This window comes from Lissotriton helveticus, chromosome 8 (genome assembly GCF_964261635.1).
Source record: "Lissotriton helveticus chromosome 8, aLisHel1.1, whole genome shotgun sequence".
NCBI classification, from domain to species: Eukaryota; Metazoa; Chordata; class Amphibia; order Caudata; family Salamandridae; genus Lissotriton; species Lissotriton helveticus.
Genome location: NC_136069.1, coordinates 375,925,518 through 375,949,469, shown reverse-complemented (window position 1 = coordinate 375,949,469; position 23,952 = coordinate 375,925,518). Strand labels below are relative to the sequence as shown.

Here is a 23,952-nt window from a genome sequence, read left to right as displayed (position 1 = left end):
AAAAAACTCAGACCCTCCCTCAATCATGGACTTCCGAAGGAACCTCAATACATGGCTCTCCAGACGAAACAGGTATGATCTCCTCACCCCTCCGGCCTGACATACTCAGCCCAGATACCCTCATGGGTGATTAGCCATGCCCTACAAATTCACATAACTTAATATAACTTAACTCCTTACTTCGAATCATTGGACCACTTTAACATTTTACCAACTCGGGGACCTCCAAAGCCTATAAACACTGGCCATAGGAATCTGGTCATCGCGCCAGGCACTCAAAGTGTCGCCGCATTCACTTCTTCACTCCAGTGCCCTCGCACAGCCAGGGAGGCGAGCAGTGGAAAAGCAACCTTTCCTACCAGGCCTGCTCTGCCTAAGTGCCTGGAGATGATGAGGACTACGGTTCCTGGCAGCCCACATGGTGCTAGAGAAATGGTGCACAAATGCCCTACGAAGGAAGGGTAAACATTGCTGTGGTGCGCCCAGAAGGGTAGTGGCAGCATAAAGTGTTTGATCATTTCTAAGGGAGGAAACTGCCAGAAGTAGGGGCTAGCTTCCACTTGGTACATAGTTAATCTCAACTTGAAAAGTAATAACTTTTATATACTATGCATGAGATGATGATGTTGCTAGAATAATACTCACAAACGCGCAGACATAAAGGAGAAGTAACCATGATTAACGGACACCTTTCTAGGTCTCTGACTGAAAGCTGATAGTCAATGAGTACAATGCTTTTTTTCACAAAAAAAATTGCAGCCCTGAATTTGCCCACTTTTAACCTCTGAGAGCAAATGTCTCCTTCCACTTTGGTATATTTAGTGCTCTTATGTGCTTTTCTCACAACAAATATGAGTTGGGCCCTGGACATTCTTTGCACTGTTGCCATGGGGCTGCTCTAAGTGCTACTCCTGTTCTGGCGAGAGCTTTTATACAAGAGTGCTGCAATAAATGGCGGAAAGGACAGCCAAGGGATTTACATGAGGCATGCAGTTTAGTGGGCTCGGAAAGAGCAGAGAGGAGAGAAGTGCATCTAAAGACAAAACGAGGAAAGAAAATGATCAGAGACACGAGTTCGAGGGAAAGCTAGAAAATACAAATAATTGATGCTTCCCAGTCACCGTGGAGCACAATAAATACCACTAAATGAAAGCCAAAATGTATAGAAATAAGTAGGCCAGTGACTTAAACAATCTCCAAGTGAGCTCCGGGAAAGTCTAACCATAAACAAGCAAGCGTATAAGAACCTTTCTTAGCTTCTGCACTTGTGAAATAATATATAGTTTCATATTTCCATCTCACAATTAGGAAATTAATAAAAATTGGCATAATATAACTAATGTAACAAGTAATCACTGTGCAATTTATAATCTATTACTGATTTATGCTGCTTTAACACACAGACGGTGTGTGTGTGTGTACGTATGCATGCAATTTTCATTTAAACTTCATGAATAGTTTGAAATGCGTTTGCATAGATCTGAAAGAATAAGTTTGCAAATGCTCATGTCCCACAAGTTCCTTTTCTTCATGACAACATTTGTGTAGTTCTTCTTATGCTCACAATTTTGCTGAAAGTTGTGATCTCTTGGATATCAAGCAAATGAGAGGGGGGGTGTTCTAGCACAGATCTCCTGTCAAAACAGGAACTAGGTCAGAATCTGCATGCTTCTAACTCATCAGCTCCTGTGCAGTGAGCTGTAATTAGTCCATGGGCTCTGCCTGCGCTGTTATGTATTATTAAACATACCTAGCCGCAGGCACTGGCGCATCAAGCCTCCTGAAGACATGTTTTTCTCCGCTTCGATCTCGCTAAAATTCAGAGAGCTGGCAAAGACCAGAACATCAACCATGGCCATGAGACGGCTGAGGAAGGTGACGGCGGTCTCAGCTGACATCCCTTGCGTCACTTCAATGTTTTCCAACTCAGTCTTTGAAGAAAAAAGGGATTTCGGTTAGAGAGATCCTGTTGGAAACTGGAAATTACACAAGAGAGAGGATGCAACTGCAACACAATGAGGTCCAATTAGCATGCCACGGAAGAGACATATGTGCATGTGCAGCACTTTGAAACAGAAGTACACGACACACGAAAAGATACACAATGGTGGTGCATTGGGATGAGTACGTGGTACGTCTTATCAGTGACAAATGGCAGGTAGAAAACACAATTGAAAACAAAAATAAATAAAATGAGATTAGGCTTGCATTTTGGATCATCCTTAGAAGTGGAAGTCAATGTTCAAAACTCTGATTTACTGTCAACATTTTGCAGGAACCTTTATAATTTAAGAAATCTCACAAAGGGACAGATTCGCAAGATATTTTCAGCAGTACACCCGAGGACGAATATCCCTCTATTTATGTAGGCCAGGAATAGACAAAAGAATTCATGGCAGCCATAAATGGATTTACTACTGCAGGTTTTCTCCCCTTGAGTGTGTAGAAACCCACAATTTCAAATCTCATGCAAGAGGTGGAAGTGTACGTTACAAGGCATAGTTACAGCTTGTAAGTGTGTGAATGCCCACAAACATGTACATTTGTGGATATTCATAAACCGAAATCTGACAGTTTTCCTCTCTAGAAATAGTCAGAGAGTTACTCTAGTCAAGTGCTGATGAGAATGGATCAACATCAGATTCGGTGGGGGTGTAAGACATGGGGGAAAATATAAAATAATATGTGTTTTACACATTCAGCAGTCTTTCTACTGTACAAGTCTGTACAGGAAGAACAAACAGCATCAAAAAAAGGTTTTAAAAAATCACAATAGGTCAAAAAGTATGCCTAGAACTTAGCAAATATTGTGCCTTTCCAGGAGTACTGTTACACTCGTTTTGTAAAGTGAAAAAACGATAAAAGTACATTCAGGCGTGCAATTCGACCAGTACTTTTACACTTTTCTTCATGAATCGGTTCCAATGTATCAAACAAATGCATATATGACCGTTTTACAAAATCTTGCTGCTTTCATTGTGGCTGCTTTCAATAGGTATAGCTTCTTCAACATCATTATCCAGCAGTGAGGCAACAAAACTGTGCTGGAGAAGCCCAACACTGTGCCATGCTTGCAACAACATTGTCTGTCCAGGTTAAGCTTCCAATCATGACTCTTTATCAGTAATCAATATATAAAAACAAAGGGCCTGATTACGAGTTTTGCGGTGTGGGAAGGGGGCAGCATGCCATCGCCCAGCTTCACTAAACTCCACCGCCGGCCAGATTATGAGATTTCTCATCATCTAGCGGGCGGTCCTTTGGCGTTACCACGCAATGCGAACACGAAAGCAAGTACCTGCACGGCATGGACTGTTAAGTCCATGGTGTGCACAAGCTCAGCATGCATGCAGACGGGGGGCACAAAATGTCCCCCCTCCCTGCATACACATGTTCTAAGGCACCATGGGATCCTGTAGGGCCCCCTTCGTTTCCTCACCACCACCAATTTCATGGCGTGAACACAGCAATGAGACCGCTGGCAGTGAGAAAACTCATAATATGCTTAGTGGGGCAGCAGTGGACCTGCAAAGCATATTGCGGCCTCACACTGCCGCACCACCACCAGGAATCACGGATCCCTGGTGGTTGCGGCAGTCCTATGCCGGTCCGACTGCCTAAGTTGTAATTCGGTTGTTGGACCACCGATGCGGGGTTGACCGCCACACCACCGCGGGTATGGCGGTCCTATTGACCCCCAAACTTGTCATCTAGCCCTAAATAAGACTGCTTCGAATATCAAGGAAATTCCGCTACACTGAAGGAGAGAATATCATGCTATGTTCAGAAATACGCTTCTTAAGCAACTCAGAAAGGAAAAAAGAATGATATCAAGTAGCAAATATGATACTGGATGACATTAAGCTTTGTCTACTTCCCCACATCTAGCACAGGAGTTATGGGGCTTAAAATCATTTGTGTTTAACAAACAAACATGACACTGCGTGTTTAACTCAAAATCAACACAGTTTATTTTCTGTAGTTCTTTCCTGAAGGGAAAAAAACACAAAATTACATTTTTCAGAACTAAATAGTGATGTCATCTTAGAAATATTTTTTCACATGAAATTCAGGTAGGGGTTAGGGGGTGCAAAGTTACATGAACTACAGGTTGCAGTTCACTTACTCTCTTTGCAGAAGAAATAGCCGTGATAAAGACAGTGCTTGTAGTAAGGGATGACATCATGCTACTTTGCAATTAGATGCTGAATGAAGTTATGCAAATTAAGTAGCCTACATCATCTGTAAAAAGGTCTTTCATGTCCATTAAATTAAAAAGTAACTGGTACGAGCAACTATTTTGATTCTCTAAGAGACTTAAATTAATGACCTCCCCTCCACAGCAAAGGATTGCAACTTCCCCTTAACACCCTAAAGAAAATGCCCCACTTAATAATGGACAGGTCTCATCACTGGTGGCTCTACCACCAATGACTGTATTTGATAGGAGAGTCAACTTGTTTACTCATAATTCAACACCGCTCAGTTGGATGATCAAAAGGGGAGAGGGATGAGCAATATGATCAAATGGCTCAAGGTATCAACATATGGCTGTAGAGGAATAAAATGACTCTCACTAGGGAAAAGGATGAGGTGTTGTCCAAGCTATCTGTCCTAACCTTTCAGTGGCTGAATCTACTTAGCCCTGAACCCCTCATGCACCATGTGATCAAATGCCCAGGGGTTTAGTTAGAAAGTTGGTGTACCTTCCAACAGAAAAGTACAGAAGTTAATATAAGGATTTACATTTTTTGAATTAGAACAGCTCTCTTTGGACCTGCCATTAAACATTAAATAACTGCCACTCATATGAACTATATTGGACTTCGGTGTGTGACATAGGTAGTCTCCACACTATTTAAATACAGTGTATGTTTGAGTTTGGGAATTAAGAACAAGGACGGCATCTACTGAAACTCTACTGGTTACCAATGGGGTAAGAAATGGCTGTCAAGGTGTTCTTCCCAACACTTCCAACCTTTTGGAACTTGTGCTCACTCTACCTTGAAAAGGTCTTTCCAACAACTCGTTCACTGTATGCTCTGAGATTGCCAAAGGCCAATCCTAAAGAAGGACTTAAATAAAGAAAACATTTCTATGAGTGCAAGCATTGCAAAGATACCCAATAGTCTAGAGTTGAAAGACATAGTTTGCGTGCCTTAAGGCAAAGTGCACTGATGTAACAGTGTTTACAGCCCAGGGGAACATCAATTGCCACCATGATTCTATTTTTGTAGAAAAAGATGTAAGAAAGAAAATCACCATGCCAACAATGATGAGATTTGTTGTGGTTGGTGGATCAATGAAAAGCTTTGGACATTGCACATTATTCATTAAAACACTCTTTAGAAAAAGATTTCCCAAAGGTTTTGAGATTCCTGTTCACCTACAGACTATATGGAAGGCAGATGAGGCTTTCTGTAAACACAAATTTAAGAAAGCACTAGCAAGAAGGGGGAGAGTGGTTAAATATGGTCTTAAATAAGTATTTGTTTCTTTTTAATGGATGTATGATGCTCAAACACCGGGTAAGATTTCAGAAAGTGTGTAACTTTATCCCTACAGTGCAAGAAAAAAATATATGGTATTTGAATGATTCCTATTTTTGGTCTTCTGATATCTAAATTTAGACTTATAAAAGCTATGGAAGATAAAAATATTGGCACACGTGCAATTCAATCAATCAGAGCATTTATATAGCGCGCTACTCACCCGGAGGGTCACAAGGCGCTTGGGGAGGGGGGAGGTCCGCTACTGCTCGAACAGCCAGGTCTTGAGCTGCTTCCTGAAGGCGAGGTGGTCTTGAGTCCGGTGGAGGTGAGTCGGGAGGGAGTTCCACGTCTTGGCAGCCAGGTAGGAGAAGGACCTTCCTCCTATGGTGGCTCTTCGGATGCGGGGGACGGCGGCGAGGGCGTGGTTGGTCGAACGGAGCTGACGTGTGGGAGTGTAGAAGCTGAGGCGGTTGTTGAGGTATCTTGGACCTTGGTTGTGTAGGGCTTTGTGTGCGTGGGTGAGGAGTCGGAACGGGATTCTCTTGTTGATCGGGAGGCAGTGCAGGTCTCTCAGGTGTCCGGAGATGTGGCTGTGTCGGGGGATGTCGAGGATGAGTCTTGCTGAGACGTTCTGGATCCGTTGGAGTTTCTTCTGGAGTTTGGCAGTGGTTCCGGCGTAGAGGGAGTTGCCGTAGTCCAGTCGGCTGGTGACGAGGGCCTGGGTGACCGTCTTCCTGGTCTCGGTGGGGATCCACCGGAAGATCTTACGTAGCATGCGCAGGATGTTGAAGCACGATGAGGAGACGGCGTTGACTTGTCTGGTCATGGAGAGGGAGGAGTCCAGGATGAAGCCCAGGTTGCGTGCGTGGTCCGTTGGTTTGGGTGCGCTGTCCAGGGCAGGGGGCCACCACGAGTCGTCCCAGGGGGAGGGTGATGATCCCAGGATGAGGACTTCCGTCTTATCTGAGTTCAGTTTCAGGCGGCTGTTCATCATCCACTCGGCAATATCTTTCATCCCTTCGTGTAGGTTGGCTCTGGCGGTGGCGGGGTCGTTGGTGAGGGAGAGGATCAGCTGGGTGTCGTCGGCGTAAGAGATGATGTTGAGGTTGTGTTGGCGTGCGATGGCCGCGAGGGGGGTCATGTAGACATTGAAGAGGGTGGGGCTGAGCGAGGAGCCTTGAGGAACGCCGCAGATGACTTCGGTGGCTTCTGATCTGAAAGGGGGGAGGCGGACTCTCTGTGTCCTTCCGGCGAGGAAGGAGATGATCCATTTTAGCGCCTTCTCTTGGATTCCGACATTGCTGAGGCGCTGCACTAGGGTGCGATGGCAGACAGTGTTGAATGCCGCGGAGAGGTCCAGGAGGAGGAGGGCCGCAGTCTCCCCGTTGTCGAGCAGGGCTCGGATGTCATCGGTGGCTGCGATGAGGGCGGTCTCGGTGCTGTGGTTGGCCCGGAAGCCAGACTGCGAGAGGTCGAGGGATCCGTTCGTCTCGAGGAAGGCGGCCAGCTGCTTGTTGACGGTCTTCTCGATGACTTTGGCCGGAAACGGGAGGAGCGAGATGGGGCGGTAGTTTTTGAGGTCGGTGGGGTCTGCTGATGCTTTCTTCAGTAGAGCGCGGAGTTCGGCGTGCTTCCAGCTCTCCGGGAAGGTAGTGGTGTCGAAGGAGGTGTTGATGATGTCCCGCAGGTGGGGTGCGATGACGGCGTCAGCCTTGTTGAAGACGTGGTGGGGGCAGGGGTCGGTTGGAGATCCGGAGTGGATGGAGTTCATCGTGCGTTGCGTTTCTTCGGTGTTGATCGGGGTCCAGGCGCGGAGGGTGGTGGTGGGGGGTGCTGGTGCGGTCGTGGGGTGCGTTGGCTGTGTGCTGAAGCTGTTGTGTATGTCTGCGATCTTGCTGTGGACGTAGGCGGCGAGGGAGTTGCAGAGGTCTTGTGATGGGGTGATGTCGTTGTTTCCGGCGTTGGGGTTGGAGAGCTCTTTGACGATGTTGATGAGTTCCTTGCTGTTGTGTGCGTTGTTGTCCAGTCGTTCCTTGAATGCGGTTTTCTTGGTGGCGTGGATCAGTTGGTGGTGTTTTCGAGTGGCGAGCTTGAGGGTGGTCATGTTGTCTGGTGTTGGGTCTCTGCGCCAGGTTCTCTCGAGGGCTCGGCAGTTCTTCTTGGAGCTCTTGAGTTCATGGTGAACCATGGTGCTTTCTTACTTCCGGGTCTGCTGGGCGGGGTCCTCAGCGGGGCGAGGTCGTCAGCGCAGCTGCTGATCCACTTCGTGAGGTTGTTGGCGGCCTGGCTGGGGTTCGCTGAGCTGGCGGGGGGGTCCTGGCTCAGGGATCTGGCGAGCTGGTCGGTTGTGATTTTGTTCCAGCTTCTGCGTGCCACCTGTTGCTGGTGGTGGTGGATCGTGTTCTTTCTGAAGCTGAAGTGGATGCAGCTGTGGTCCGTCCAGTGGAGACCGGTGGCGTGGCTGAAGGCGATGTCCTTGCTGGAGGAGAAGATGGGGTCGAGCGTGTGACCGGCGTAGTGGGTGGGGGTGGTCACCAGCTGCTTGAGACCGAGGTTGGCGAGGTTGTCCAGCAGGGTGGTGGTGTTGCGGTCGTTGTTGTTCTCCAGGTGGAAATTGAGGTCCCCGAGGAGAATGTAGTCAGCGGAGGGGAGGGCGTGCGGGCTGATGAAGTCGGCGATGTCTTCGCTGAACTGTGTGCGTGGTCCCGGGGGTCTGTAGATGAGGGTGCCTCTGAGGGTGGTCTTGGGGTCGGTGTGGATCTGGAAGTGCAGGTGTTCGGCAACTTTGAGGGTGTCGTCGGTGTTGGTCGTGATGCGGATGGTGTTCTTGTGGACGATGGCGATGCCTCCTCCGGTCTGATTGCCGCGGTCCCTCCGGGTGATCTTGTAACCGTCCGGGATGGCGATGGCGATGTCGGGTGCTGAGGAGGCGTTCATCCAGGTTTCCGTGAGGAAGGCGACGTCTGGTGATGTTGTGTCGATCAGGTTCCAGAGTTGGATGGCGTGTCTGTGGACGGAGCGAGTGTTGAGAAGGATGCACTTCAGGTGGTTGCTGTTAGTGCTCGGCTTGGCGGGTGCAGTGCAGGTCCGGATGCAGGAGAAGTTGCAGGAATGGCAGCTGAAGGGTCCGTGGGTACGTCTCGGGGTGGCTCGGTAGCAACCGGGGATCCGGCCGGTGTTGAGTGCGTTGAGTTCGGTGGTGTCGTAGGTCCGGCGGGGTGGGCGGTGTCTCCGGGGGCCAGGGGTCCGGGCTCTGGGCGCGGGCCAGGCGCGGACGGGCGCAGACGGGCTTGCCTTTGGCACGCCTTTGGCGGGCGCACAATCGGCGCGCCCGCTGCGCAATTCCAATGATTATACCTGCTATTATCATGTAAATAACCTTTAATATAAATTCATGATGTAAACCTAAAATGAACACTTGAAAAATATTGAATGTTATGTAACAGTGACAACAAGTAGAGACAGGTGAATCTTTTAACTGCAATCTTTTCAGTCATATTAATCTCCCAATAAAGTGGCCTGCTTCTGATCATTCCAAATCATTACTCTTTGTGATGTTTAAAGAATACTGCTCAAACTCCCCAACTCGGAGCAACACAAAAGCGACTCAGGGCGGTCTGGGTCATCGAGGCGGGAGGGAAGCCGACACCTTGCCTCCTCTGCCCTGGCTCAAAATGGGTAATGCTCCCGTCTTACAGCGACTGGAGCTTACTACAAGAAAGCTCAGCCCCACTCACCATTCCTTGGGAGCTGAGCGAGTTAAGTTGAAGCCATCTTGCCACCGATGACTCAGGCTCCTGTACTCTTCTCCTCCGCCTCGGGGTGCAGAGCACAATCCTGCCTCGTCCTGCTCAGAACCAGGCGTAAACCTTGCCTGACTTCTGGTGGCCTTCCTGTAGCAGCAGGCCCTGCCCCAAAGGTTGTCAGCGAAATCCGGGCAGGTGAAACCTGCTTGGCTCTCCACATACTCATGGGAGCCCCCCCTACAGTCAGGCGTCTGCTGCAGGAGCCCTCTCCTCTGGCTCAGAAAACAGCTGGGAAGCGCCTGCAATGCTCCTGTAATACTCCTGTAATAGAGGCACAGCGAGGGGGGGCATCCTGCAGACTTAGGGAGATGGCAGTGGAAGCCATTCATGAGCACGGAATTTCAGAGATATTAAAGGGATATAACAAGAGAGCAATCAGCAGAGAGGGAGCCCTTTGTGGCAGTTCCTCCTGGTGCCCAGCAGTCCTCAAGTCCTGTCTTCAAGTAAGCACCACACATGGGATCACAGCCCCAATATTTAAATCCCTCAAGTCTTTGTTCTGCCTGGCACAGGGCCTTGGACCTAGTCCAAACCAGTTCTGGGGGGGGCACTTATCAAGTGCACGTCAGTCCCCATTGTTAGTGTAGGCTCGGTTTCAAGGCACACCACAGGGGGGTGGAGCCAGCGTTAAGGCAGGCACAGACCTATTCAGGTCCAAGTGCTATTCCTCCCACTACTCCAAACGCAGGTCAGACCTATTTAGCCTAGCGCTGACTCACCCAGGCCCTCTGGAGCCACTGCACCTCCCCAGCCCCTGTCATCCAGAGCCAGACATGCAATAAAAAACAGGCAGGCACCAAGACACATAGCACACAGAAATGCCCACTTCTAAAAGTGGCATTTCTAAAATAGTGATAATAAATCTGAAAACACCATTACGCAGCATTAATTACCACTATTCCAAACATACCAAACTTGATCATGCCACCCCTCTCATATCAGGAATTACCACTGAAACATATATCAGGGAATCCCAAATGCATTCCTATGAGAGGGCAGCCTCACAGCAGTGAGAAATCAAATAGGCTGTTTGTCACTACCAGGACATGACATGCCACACAGTTAAGGCACAATGTCCTACCTTTTACCTACAGCACACCCTGCCCCTAGGGCTAGCTAGGGCCTACCTTAGGGGTGACTGATATGTAGTAAAAGGAGAGTCACAGACGTGGCAACCACTTTATGTGCTACGTCACAGCGGCCGTAAACTGCGCTCGCAGGTCCTGCAATGGCAGAGGCCTAAGACAAGTTTGAAACGCTACTTTGGTGGGTGGCGCAAGCAGAGCTGCAAGTTCACCAGTAGCATTTAATTTACTGGCCCGGGTATAGATACCATGTTATAAGGGAGTTATAGGTAAATTAAATACGCCAAAACAGGTGTAGACTAATTTTTACCAAGTTTACAATAGAGAGCACATGCACGTTAACACTGAACAGCAGTGATGAAGTGCCCAGATTCCTAAAACCACCACCAACAGGTCAGAAAAATATCAGGAGGAAGGAAAAAAATTCTGAGATGACCCTGCAAAAAGGGCCAAGCCCAACCAACAATAACCTAGAACTATCTGGCCCAGAAATAAATTATGATGATGCATAACAGTGAACAAATGGAGCATGCCCACCAAGGTATACTTGAAACACTGGGCAACAATACACTATTATAACCAGTCTACATATCCATGACATACCTTTGGGAAAGGGAATAAACAAAGTAAAAAATCTTATCACCTCACCTAAAAGCTTAGGGCTCAAAATCAACAAGTGCATAACTAAAGTAATGTTGTCGTGGTCCACAAATAATGTCACCAAAATTGAAAATCTACATGGTCAAATCACTAAAAATGTTAAGGGCTTTAGCAACTTGGGTATGAGACTATCAATGTACTTCCACTTCAATCCTCAAATCAGAAATTAAAGCAGCAGTAGGATGTGTAATCAGATCCACAAGCAAATACGGGGACCAGCTGGCCCAGCTCATACTAGAGATCTCTAAGGCCAAAGTAGGTCTGTCCTGTAATATGTATATCAAATCATATGCTAAACATCAAAGACTAATGAAAAACTTAAGTGGCCAGTTTAGACCACTGAGCATGGCCTTTACTCCATCAGGGCACTGGAGTAAAATACTTTGTTATCCTGATGGAGTACCCCATCCTCCAAATCTAGAGATGTACTCTGTACAGTCCATCAAACCTTCAACCTGCTGTGGTGTGGGGTCAATTTGCAGTTTTCACTGGCCCTTACCACCAGTTTTTAATTGGTAGTGACTGACAGTGAAAACTGGCATTTGACTGACCACTCCGAATTGGGAAGGTGGACAAATGGCCAAATCTCCAATATTCCTTACTCCGTCAGGCCACTGAAGGTATATGTTAGTGGCAGAGACAGTAGTCTCAGTGGTTAACATACTGAAATTCCACCTGACTCTAACTGAGGAGGGTGGAACTCTCGCTCAAACTCTAAATCAGTTATGCAATGATCTCAGCAAAATTCAGTTGGCAAAAAAATGCCATGAATTAAGTTTCAGAAAGGAACACCTTCATTGCACACAGCCTCCTCGACAACCTGACTCTCAAATTATTTTCCTGCAATGCAAACGTGAGCTAAAGAATTACGTACAACTGGAAGCAGTGCAAATGAATCACCCAGTTGCCATGCTGCATGTCGATGTAATTAAATACGAAATATAGCCAATGTAAAACTACAAAATATCTCTGCAATCAGAAAAGGGAGATAATAAAATACCTTCCTCGTGAGGATGTCTTAAGAGGTCTAGGTTCTGTCCAGTGATAAGCAAAACATGTGAAAACCCCAAAACCTCACAATGCTGAGATTAAACAGTCTTAGCATGACTGATCTAAATATAGCTTTACTCAACCACTGATCCGATATATGACTGTGACAGAAAGCATACATCAGATCTCTATCAAGTCATGTTTTTGGAAGTGGTAACCACTTTTGAAAAAAAAAAAAAGAAATGTTCCTATTGATCAAAGATTAGAAGGCAACAGTAGAAAGCAAGCATACTCCTCTTAGACCAATTTTTATTTGAATATGTACTTGAGAAGGCAGCCATATTTTTAATTTAAGCCCAGAGACTAAGAAAATTGAATACAACAATGCTTGGATTAGCACAAACAAACCAAGTGGAAGGGACAGCAATTAAATTGGTGAAGTAAAAGGGAAGCAAAAGGGTACTAGAGGGAAAAGGTCACAGATTATGTACAGGGCTGCATTAAGGCAAAATAATGACCACAAAAGAAGAAACATACAACTTTTTCCTTGAGTGAACTCTTTTCCCCTTTTCCCAATTTCTTATTTTATTGGCAGCTAGCCATTACCTTTTTCAACTTTATGCCTCCTAGCATTCCCATTATACTCATGCCCAGAACTTTTTATGTACGCCCATTACAAATGTAGAGTAATTGCACCGTTTCTATGCTAGCAAATTTAGACACTCACATACATAAAAAGTACAGTACATTTGTATTTCATAGAAAAAAGTAGTTTTCTTTCTCCAGAAAGGAAATCACTTCTGAATTGTTATGATTTCCTGATCAAACAGAAAAATTAAGGCACTGTGAGTTAAAAAAAAAAGATTTCAAAACACATGCAAAGTACAATTCTGCAACCTACATTGTGACACATCAAAAAAGCTTAAATGAGAAAAAATGATAGAGTTAAAATAAAATGAAACTTACAGCAGTAATACTAACCTTAGACCCCTGGACATGCAATAGACAGAACAAACAACAGATCACAACAGTACAAGAAAAAGAAAGGCGTTACAATCAAAAGAAAGTACAATGCAAGATTGAGTAACAAAGCAACAGAAACTGCACATTAGTCTAATTTTAACTGCTAGTTAACAGGTTTGTAAAAGGCACACACATTGATAAGGAGGCAGGTTGAAGATAAACAAGTTATGTTATTGACAATTAGGCAGCATAATAAATAGTAGTGCCCTCTGACACGCTCCTAGTTTTTATGGTGAAAATGTTTGTAAAGATGTATTCTCTAAAATAAGAGTCTTTTGTTGTAATTATTGCATTTGAGTATAAGGATCAATGTCAGTTTTTAAGTCTGTGTCCTTATTCTGAAAAATATGGTAATTTTATACCTAATGCAAAATATGACTGGAAATAAGACATTCCCCATTCGAGAATGCATCTTGCTTATAAAAAACAATCTCCCAGTTTACAGTAAAATATGTCCAGCGAACTACCATTTCCAATATATCCACGTAAGTGTGACACAACGGACTTTCCAGTTATTGGCAAAAATGTTTAAACTTTGAAGTATTCATTATCAAAAAAGGAGCACCTCTGAACTGATCTCAAATCCGACCGAACCCATACCCACCCGTCACTAGCTGAAGTTGTCACATGGTTCCTGTAACTACCTCTTTCATTTCACATTTACAGGTCTGGATGTGACAAGAATTCTTAAACGATGTTGGTAAAATGATGAAAAGGAATCTTGTTCACACCCTTGACTGTATTGCCAAGTTGTGCCTGAAAATCACATATTCATAGCTTTACTTAGCCCTCTGTCATCATTTCTGATTAATAGTATACTGAACTGGGGCATTAACCTTTATTTCTGAGCTGGTGTTAGGGTATAGCCATTTACTACTGCTTGGGGCAAAACATTGGTTTTGTATTGATCTTCCGGAATGTAGAACCGTACAAAGGCTAACAACAAAGCCTTCTGTCAACTGATTAGTAAATGGGATTGTCATCCAAACGAGTCTCCTGCCTTCTAAAACAGCATGCAAGAACGACACATGGTTTCCTTGAAGAACCAGTGATACCACAACCGTAGAAGCACTTTTAGAAGAGGTAATATGGAAAATGTTGTGTGGAAGTAAAAAAATTAAAATAAAATAAAGCATTGTAGTGGTAGACTCTCACTGCCAAAAGTCAGATCTGTGCCCACACTGTCCAGTATTCCTCCTTTATTTCCTTGTTATTAAACCAGTACATGGAGCAGTATGGGCAGCTATCACTTTGAAAGCCATGAGTCACCAGGACAACATGAAACCTACAGGATCCCACAATCCTTTGATGACATCTTAATAATGCCAGCAGTTGCCAGTTCCTCCCCTAGCAGGATTTACCCTGACCATGGACTCACACAGCCAAATGGTGCCACATGCAGACCCACTCTTAAAAAAAGTAGAGCAAAGGTCCCTATACTTGGCTTTGTTGTACAAGTTCTGATGCAACCAGCTAGAGGAGGCACTTTGTTATCCGTAACACCTCACTCACGGAAGAGGGCAGGGACTACCGCCTCCTGTCTCACCAGCCCCTGGACGGCTGTTGCAGTAAATACTGCTCCTTGAATCACCAGCCTTCTGACTGTAGATGACTTCTCGATTGAACTTTGATGCACAATGAAAATGTGCATCTTTACCAGGACACTATGCCGTTGAGATCTTGTACTTCATCTGTATGTGGCACCACTTTCAAAGAGGGTGCATCAGGGGTGCTCTTCTGACCAATGGAGGAGGAAAGGCCTGGCAGGCAGTGATGTTTGCAGTGACACCTGATTCTGATTATGTAAATGCAGACACGCCAGTGTAGGATGAGTTCCATATTATGTTTGATCTAGATGATTTTGTGAACAACTTCCTATCTAGATTGTGCACCTGGGCACATATCTATCTTTTTTAGGCAGAAAATTTGATTCTCTGGATGCATTTTGTGAGTATAATAAATGTGTTCAATCATGAGGTTTTCTTCCATGACTTTTGTCGCTTATTTCTCTCTACTTCGTTTTTCACTCCATGTGTTTTATTGAGTCACGACCATTTCTTTCTATGACCAGAGAGTAGCCTTTGTGCTCAACTGTTCATCTGGGTGGCCTCTTGCCAGAACCCTTGCCCATGGGCCTCTTAGTGGCCAGTTACTGGGTTCTTGCAGTGTTGCTTTTTCTCTTGAATTCCTACCCATGATATATCTATTTTGACTATCCCCTAACATATTCTGATTAGTTCTATTTTTCCATATGCAGTCACTGCAGTGCTCCTGCTTGGAGTTCTGTCCTGGTGATAACCATGCATTGACCTATACGTCGGAATGGCGTAGAAGTATGCATGCAATATGCCACCAGCTACTATAATTAATATATTGGTTGAAATCAGCGACTTATTCCTGTTCTTTGTAGCCTGATTTTTTAACCTGGCCTTTTGTACATGCACGTATTATACGTTATTTCACTTAGTTTTACCTTCACAAACACTTCACTATTGCTGCTTTTTATGAGACTATGAGATATTTGGCACATGCATTAATGATCTGCATTGTATGGGGTTTAGTACTATTTATAACTGTCTGAGCTAAATATGTCACTAGTGAACCGTTGTCTTCCTATACATGATTTACCAGGGGTTCACTTGGCATACTAGGTTACCATTCTACAATATAAGTCTATCCCAGGCCAATACACCAGTAAATCTGAGCCCATTGTCTCAGCCAGAGCCAAGTAAGTCCTTCATCCAAATAGTAAATGAAGGCAAAGGTCTCACACAACAGAAGGAGAAAAGATGAAAACGAGGGGGGGGGGGGCAGCTGTTCCTAGATGAACCCTTTATTTGTGTGCCAGGTCTGGGCCCAAACTGAAGATAGCAGTCATGAAGAGACTGAGTTCAGAAAATGGTCAATACATAAGGATCTTTGAAGCAGTTTTAAAGAAGCGAAATTCATCTGAGGAGTGGATTGCAATATGATTTTTTCCTGGAAAGTATTGCAGAAATTTACACTACTTGGAGCTATCTATCACCTACTCAAAAACATGCATTTTGAAGACATTTTGACTTTACATGGTATCCTGATAAAGCTGGTCCTACTTTAGATTCAGCAGATCTGTCCATTATGTTCGGTTCAACGCAAAATTCTGTGGGAGTTCCAATCTTCGAAGCATCTATGCCAAGGCCATCTCGTGGGTTTTTGTCGCGGTTAAGTGGATTAGAGGTGTCCAGCCACAGTAATGACCGTCTTTCCCGTTTTCCAGGGCCTCCAAAGTGGTGACTGGGGATTTTAAAACAGGGGATACAGATGGCCAAAGCATCACTTCACAGCAACACCCTCAAGGACCAAAAGGTGTTTTTCTCTAATCTTACCAGGGGATGGCATCTAATTGTCTCAGTGCCACAACTGGTATATACTTTTACAACTGTTATATGCCTTTATAGGTGGACTGACATACTGGCTCAGAGAGTGTAGAATATTACACCAGAAGAGGCATGTTGCCAGGTCATCACTTCTACATTCCATTTCCAATCACATTTCTCTGTGCCTGGAGATATACTATATCTTTAAGCAATCACATATTCTTATTTAGGTAATTGGGGCACAAAAGCAGGTACTATCTAAGAAACTCTGAATTAAGCTGGATATCACAAGATGTCTTATAACAATGTTTATTTATCATTCTTGTCTGCTTTGGTATTTCATCATTATTATGCTATGTACTACTGTTCTTGAGTATTTGCAAAGGCTGCCTGGAGTGTCATGATACCATCCAACAGTTAGAGGACATTGGTCTCTAAAATAGGAACTCAAAACTAACAAACTGGATATCACCATAATAGTGAGCACAGAGAAGCAGGTGGTTCCACAGTAGGGATTTCTTAGTAGTGGCTGCATTTTCAGGAAACTGACTGGCGAGCAATTCATTTCACCCAAGGGTGAGGCAGGCAACTTTTGACCATACACCTTGCTTTACCTCAATGTCCCTAATTTCACCGAAAGGTTTTGCCGAGAAATGTGAAAGGTTTAACTTATTTTTGACCTGAACAAATCTATAAATAAATGTATTACAGGTGACATAGCTTGGTGCTAAATGAAGATGGTTTCCTGTGATGAGAGCGCCACAGCTTTCTGGATCAGAAAGGGACTCCTCAGTGTCTCAACTCATGTGAGATGGACAGAAAATGAAGATTAATATTTTGTAGAAGTCCAACATTAGATGTATGTATTGTTTGTGATTTTCAGTTTGGCTACGCATACAGCAAAACATTTTTTCTGCTACATGTGCAATTACTCTTCATTTTGTCTGCCATTTTGTGCATTGACGAGGCAGCAAACCTGGTTCCAACAAGCTAAACACTTTGGGGGATATATACAAGCCCCTATCGCCACAGGAATGTCACTTTTTGTGACATTCCCATGGCGATAGAGGCTTGCCTTATGTACAAGGCAGCGTTGTGGCTTAACGCTGCCTTGTACATAAGGCACCCTTTCACGCTATGTTTAGTGTTTAAAGGGTGTGCAGTGGGTGTTGTGGTGGGGTTTCCACCGCAACACCCATTGTATTTGACACTGCCCACTATGTACAAGGGTGGCGTATATAGGAGGCAGCGCCAACGTTAATACCAGGAAAATCCTGGTCTTAAGTTGGCGAAACAGGGAGAAATGCATTATTTCTTCTTGTTGCTTTTTCCATGTGTGATGCTTTCTGCAGCACACATGGAAAAAGCAAAATGCTATGGGATGTTTATGTACAGCAAGGTGCCCCTTCCAGTACATACAGTAACTTTTTTTTCTAAAAGTGCCATTTCATAACTTTCATGTGTGTTGCAAGAAGCAGCACACATGAAAGTTACAAAATTGAATTTTCGGATTGTTTATGTGCAGGAAGGGACACCTTACTACACATAACCAATCCTCCCCTGCACACAGACACCCTTGCACTCTGGTGCAAGGGTGCCTGCGTTGGCGCTAAGTTGTTAAACTTAGCGCCATCGCAGGGGGAAACGCAATGCTGCACCACATTCTTGTAAATATGGTGCAGCCTTGCGTTTCAGAAGTGGCGGAGCGTGTCGTTAAGCCCAGGAGGCTAACAATACACTCCGCAACTTCATTGTACATATCCCCCTTTGATTCTTGTCAGAATTGCCATTTTTTGTTCAGGAATATGGACAGCAACAATTCCTTACAGACATAATCTCCTTGTTGAAGCATGTTTTCACGACAAACATTATTCAGCTTTTTGGGACGAAATATTTGTTATCCAATGAGCAAGCACCAGAGTGTGCACTACCTAACTCTTTTGCCTGCATAATATTTGAGGATGAAAATAGTTTTAAAACTAATTGCTTTTTGATTATTCTTGGATGTGATAACAAGTTTATACACCATACCTGTTCAATGTCAATACTGTAAGAACCATACAAGTCTAAAGGGCCAATTTATAATTTGGTGGACAGATGTTTGGCAGTCAGGACGACCAAGTAATTTACTCAAACGCCGTGATTGCACCTGCGACTGCCAAAATATAAAATTACGCCAAGCCAGCGGTAATCTTTTAAAGCATTGCCAGCAAATGCAGTCACAGAGGTTCCTGTCAATGCTTTTTGCAGTTTGATGCACGGTTTCATCAAGCATAACAGAGCCTTACAGCAAACTGTTTTATTTTTCTATTTTCAAAAAGAAAATGCCCAGGAGAGATTTTCATTTTGAAAATGAAAATGACAATGCTCCGCTCACCATGGGAGTCCTATCCATGGCAAGGGGAGCATTTTGCAGTTTTCACTGCTTACTGTCAGGGTTTTCCTGGCGGTAACGGGCAGTGAAAACTGACCTCTAATTCCACTCATCTAAATTTGGCAGGTGGAGTTAAAGGTCACCCTCCGACTGACCTTACTCTGTCAGGCTGTCAGAGGGGTTTAACCATGGTGGCACGGAATAGTCTCCACCGTGATTAATGGGTGGGCCACAGTCTTGGCAGTATGGATACGCCATTATGACGGAGTACCCATACAGCCAAGATATAAATCAGGCCTAAGTCACCTAATGTAATTCTCATCCTTTACTCTGGAACAAAAATTCAATTCACTCGTCTATATAGGCAAAATAAGAAAATTAAAATGAGTCAGTCTTAATTCTAACAGGAATCGTACTCTCCCAGGAGCCCTGATTGAGACTAAGTCATTATGGAGTAGGGTTGTGACATCAAACAAGACACCAATAGTTCAGCAAAGGCATCTTCTGCAAACTCTGTGACAACCAGTTTTACTTCTAAACTTACTATTTTAATAATTCCATCAATAAAAGACCTAAAAATTATTAACCTTCACTTCATTAGGGCTTTGGAGCGTTTATTTCCAGATGAAAATCTGATTTTCAGAAGAGATTGTATTCAGGTGTTTGAAACTTTCATTGACAGAAATTCCAAAATGACTTAGACTGCCTACACATTGCAAAAACTATTTTTTCATACAATAATGTAATGATCACTAACTGACACATTGTGACTTTGCAACCCTACTTTAACAGAATCTAGAATAAATTAAATGTGTGTTTCTAAAAACATTTGCCACATCTTAATTTCTGTGAAAATTGGTAAAATGGTAATATCTGGACATGCACTGTCATTTCAGATCTTGATTTGCTATCTAAATCTAAAGGCAATAGGAGTTGAACATTTAACAATGTTCTATTGATAGGTAATGATTCGACTCTTGTTTTTGTAGATGTGTTTTATTAGAAAGAAAAGTAAAATGTTTTTAAATGCAAAAATTGTAGTAGGCAATCATATTTATTCATACCTGGCCTCAAATGGCTGAAGAAACATTGCATGATTAGGAATGCTAAATGTGCATAAAATTTTTATTTCTTGACCTCTCCATGAACATCTTCTTTTCATAATAAATAATAGCATCATCACTGTTTTCATACACCTCTGCAAAATGTATCTACTTACACAAAGATCTCTCTCAACTCATAATTAGTTTTTGCCATTTAAGAGAGATAATGAAGAAACTCACATGAAGATGCAGCATTTCTTACAAAAAGGAATGATTATTGTGCTCAATGTTTTTTTTTCGTTATTGTGAAGTTTCAAATTCCACTCAGACCATTGTTAGCAAATGTACAAACTTGATGTATTGGATGGTTAAAAATGTTAGTTTTATATGTGGGAAAAAGAAACAGAGTAGATACAGACTGGGAATTCGCCAGGATGATGGTAAACCGAGGAACTTTGATTGTGAATGTATTCCCGCTCCAACACTTTTAAAACTTTACAACAGATTTTTCCAGTTCAAAATAGCTGATACCTTATCTACGAATATGATTTGGGACTGTTAAGACAACTGCCAGAGATTACTTTTTTGTCAAACAAAAAGAGAATGGAGCATGACAATTCTTTAAAAACTTATTAATATTAAGAAACTTGAATATATGGATTATTAAAATCCCAAGTTTGTTTAGATGAATTAATTAAATCTAAATTTAATTTTAATACAATTTCTACTCTTTAAAAAAAATCATGATGCCATTTACACTGATTATGAAATTCTTAATGCATTTGCACGAACTGTGAAAAATACTTATGTGCCAGAATTATTACCCCAAAAGGAAAAGATTAAACAGTATTTACATACAACAGAGAAGCTGTGGAACAAATATTTACTTTTCTTCTTTGGAAAACGACATTCATTTCTTTAGAAGGTATTACAAAAGCAATACATTCAATTACAGGAGGAAAAACTGTGGGTTAAGCTGGATTCACTATAACTGTTATTCTTACTTTTCCAAAATATTGTTTTCTGATTTACTTACATTGCATCAATATCTGTCAATTAACAGATTAGCTAAAAGAACTCTCACAGGTTTGTGGATCTGGTTCATCTCCGAAGAAGCTATGCTAAAACTATATATCTATTTCGCTAGTTAATACGTGATTACTTCACGTTTATACCCAATTACTCCGAATTTAAGCAAGAATAATCTGTTTTTGTCAAAGGACTAAATATATATATATAGCCATTAGCAGCTAAATCTTTTGATCATGTGAATTGGTCTTTTATTTTTGAAACTCTCAAATGATAAGGCTTTGGTTCTAAAATAATTCATTTATTTAATTTATTTTTAATATTTATCACTGTAGGCTGCCATTTTTGTCAATAGTTTAATTTCTTCATATTTTGAGTTAAAAGAGGGGTTAGACAATGGTGTCTTATTTCACCTTTATTGTTTATTTTAGCTTTAAAAACTTTGTTTCAAAATTGAGTCAAAATAGTCAAATGCAATGTTTTAGCAGCAGTGGCAAACACATTAAGCACACAAAAGATGATGGGAGGAATGCCAGTGGTTAGACTTGTTGTAAGCATTTCTCCCATCATCTTTTGTGTGTTTGACAAACAAAGGACTCTGATTATACAGATTTTCATAATTGTATTTATTTAATTCTAACCCTGACTCATCCTTACTAGTTTTCACAGAACTCAGGAAATTTTTCTTCTTAGTTTCTGTCTATAAATTGAACTCCTGTATATCTACTCTAAAAAGGCTATACCATGTTAAGCATGCTTTCAGTTTTCAATAAACTCAACATATTTATAAAGGTGATCCCGAGGGCATATTCATTTGCCACAATTCACTTCATGTAGGACAACAGCACAAATGCACTCTGAAATCTTTCACTTTACCTGCGCGATTGATACACTTACTGCGGTTACTATGCTTATCTATTAAAACGCACCTTAAATGGTTGATCTTACTGTGAAGGTGTCAACATTAGTCTCTCTTCTGGACCATACAAAAGGAGACACGGCATGGAATCATCTTAAATCATAACGCTCTCTTCAGGACAAACATTCAAGCCTCTTAGGCAGTGGTGTAGCCTGGGTGTGCAGACATGATTGTGAAGCTGTGCCCCCTTCTCATTCCCAGACCTGAGAGTTACAGACAGGGCCAGACTGGCCATAGCGGGCAACGGGCATTTCCCCGGTAGGCCGCTAGGGTGGGGCTGGTTTTGGGCCTTGGGGGGCTGTTTTTGTTATCGGGGGTCGGCAATATCGGCCCCTGTAACAAAATCAGCTGAAACCATCCCTCGCAAACTGCTCAGCTGCACTCTCCCTCACTCAGGAGGGGCCGGCTGAACAGTTTGCCAGGGCCAGATTCTGTTCCAAGTTCCTCACTCAGCCTTTGCTTCTCTAGCTCTATTCCTCTCACCTCTCCATTCGTTTTTCCCTTTCACTCTCTCTTCCTCTCCCCTTACTCAGTCTTTCCCTTCCCCTCTTCAGTCCCTCGCCTTCCTTATCTCCTTCTCTCTGGTCTTTTTTACATCCCTTGTCCCTTTGGCTTGTACTTATCTCTTTTCTCTTTCATCATTATCCATGCTGTTTAGTCTATCAAATTTTCCTCGCCTATGCTCACCCTCTACTCATCCTTCATACCTTTCCTCTCCGTTATGCACCCTCCACACCCCTCCCACTCACCTTTCCCAAGGAGTAAACACAGAGAAGGCCCTAGGCAGGCTATGTGTTTAAATTATTCTTTCAGCTTTTGAAATATCTACAGTAGTCGAAGGTCGGAATGGCCTATAGGGCAGTCCAGCAGTGCCGGAAGGGCTGGTCTGACAGATCAGTGTGTGGGTCGGTTTTTAAAGTTGATTTCCCTCATATTAAAAAAACGTTGCCTGTAGCAAGCTGAAATCCATGCAGTAGTTCATACCTTACACAGGGCTTTAAGTGGGATGAAAAGTCTCTAAAAGAGGTGTGGCGTTAATCGTATCTCCTCCATGTCACAGGTTCAGTAAAAAAACACTTGTCCAGCATAAAATTATAAATTCAAAACTGCCCGAATTTGCAAACACAGGACACTTTTTAGCTATTTTATTCACTAATGGTGACAGAGCTTCAAGTTGGAACTAAAAAATTGGGGAGTCTCTCAAAGAGGTGTGGTCGATATAATTAAGGCATGGCTTAAAACATGTTGACTAAAAATGTGTGCTTAGCATGGAGAGCCGTGCAAACTGGTAATTTGCAGCTTCTGTTATTGCATCCGGATATATAATCCAGCAGGTAACATTACACCTACAACAAGTCAGGACTATTGGTGCTGCCAATAGTTGTTAGTTGCTTAAGATAAATAAGCAACAACTATGGCTTCGTTGTATAGAATATTGAAAATTCTTCAGTTCTGAAATGACAAGACTTTGAAAGAACTACAACGAGTCTCTTTGAAGTAAATCAAAGGCAGTGACGGGTGGCACTGATTCAGAGCGAAGATGTTTTTTTTCGATCCTGAGGGTGAGGGCAAAAATGGAAATCCCGACAGCGACCCTTCTTAGCACCTGCTTTTTAGAGCTACGGGTGCTGAGCACCGGCAGGTCCCGGCCTACTTAAAGACCTGAATGGGGGTTACTTATCTTGGTGCTCAATCCTATTTTCAGTCCCAGTCCGACACTGAGTAAATTGGGTCCCCTCTCACCTCTGTTCCCCTGTGACACTGACCCGGCTGCACAATTGATGTCTACCAGTCCTGCCAAGCGTCACGCAACAGGTGTGACGCTCACGCATTTCAGTGCGGTGATCCGCATCACCGCAATGAAATGCATTGTCACGCATTTCTGACCTGTGCCGCCTGGGCTCTCTCTGCAGTTCTGAAGTGCTCTGGTCAGCCCGAGTGCCTAAACAGTTAACTGCAGAGACAGTGCAGTTCTCAGCTCTGTGTGAGAGCGGCGCGCTACAATGCGCGCGGCTACTCTCAGACTTCTCACAGGGGGCCGGGCTGCTCTCTGAGTCGATACTGCAGTGCAGCTCAGAGCTGTCAATCACCGTGTGTGGCGCACCAGGGGGCCGGGATTAAATCCGGATGTGCCGGCCGCGATAGTGCCGTCACATCCAGAGGAACTAGGAAATC

General features: G+C 43.5%; 1 protein-coding gene across 7 annotated transcripts in view; it reads right to left on the bottom strand.

The window, feature by feature from the left end:
• The window catches only part of NBEA (neurobeachin), a 1,787,704-nt gene that overhangs the window by 1,064,978 nt on the left and 698,774 nt on the right, over positions 1-23,952 (bottom strand). For 4 of the 7 annotated variants that reach the window (XM_078657170.1, XM_078657173.1, XM_078657172.1 and 1 more), the window contains exons 25-26: positions 13,000-13,023; positions 1,751-1,931 (exon numbers count right to left, since the gene is read on the bottom strand). In XM_078657170.1, coding sequence (XP_078513296.1) covers positions 1,751-1,931; positions 13,000-13,023 — 205 coding nt within the window. The remainder of the gene's footprint in view (positions 1-1,750; positions 1,932-12,999; positions 13,024-23,952) is intronic. The other 3 variants (XM_078657171.1, XM_078657177.1, XM_078657175.1) reach the window with 1 other exon arrangement.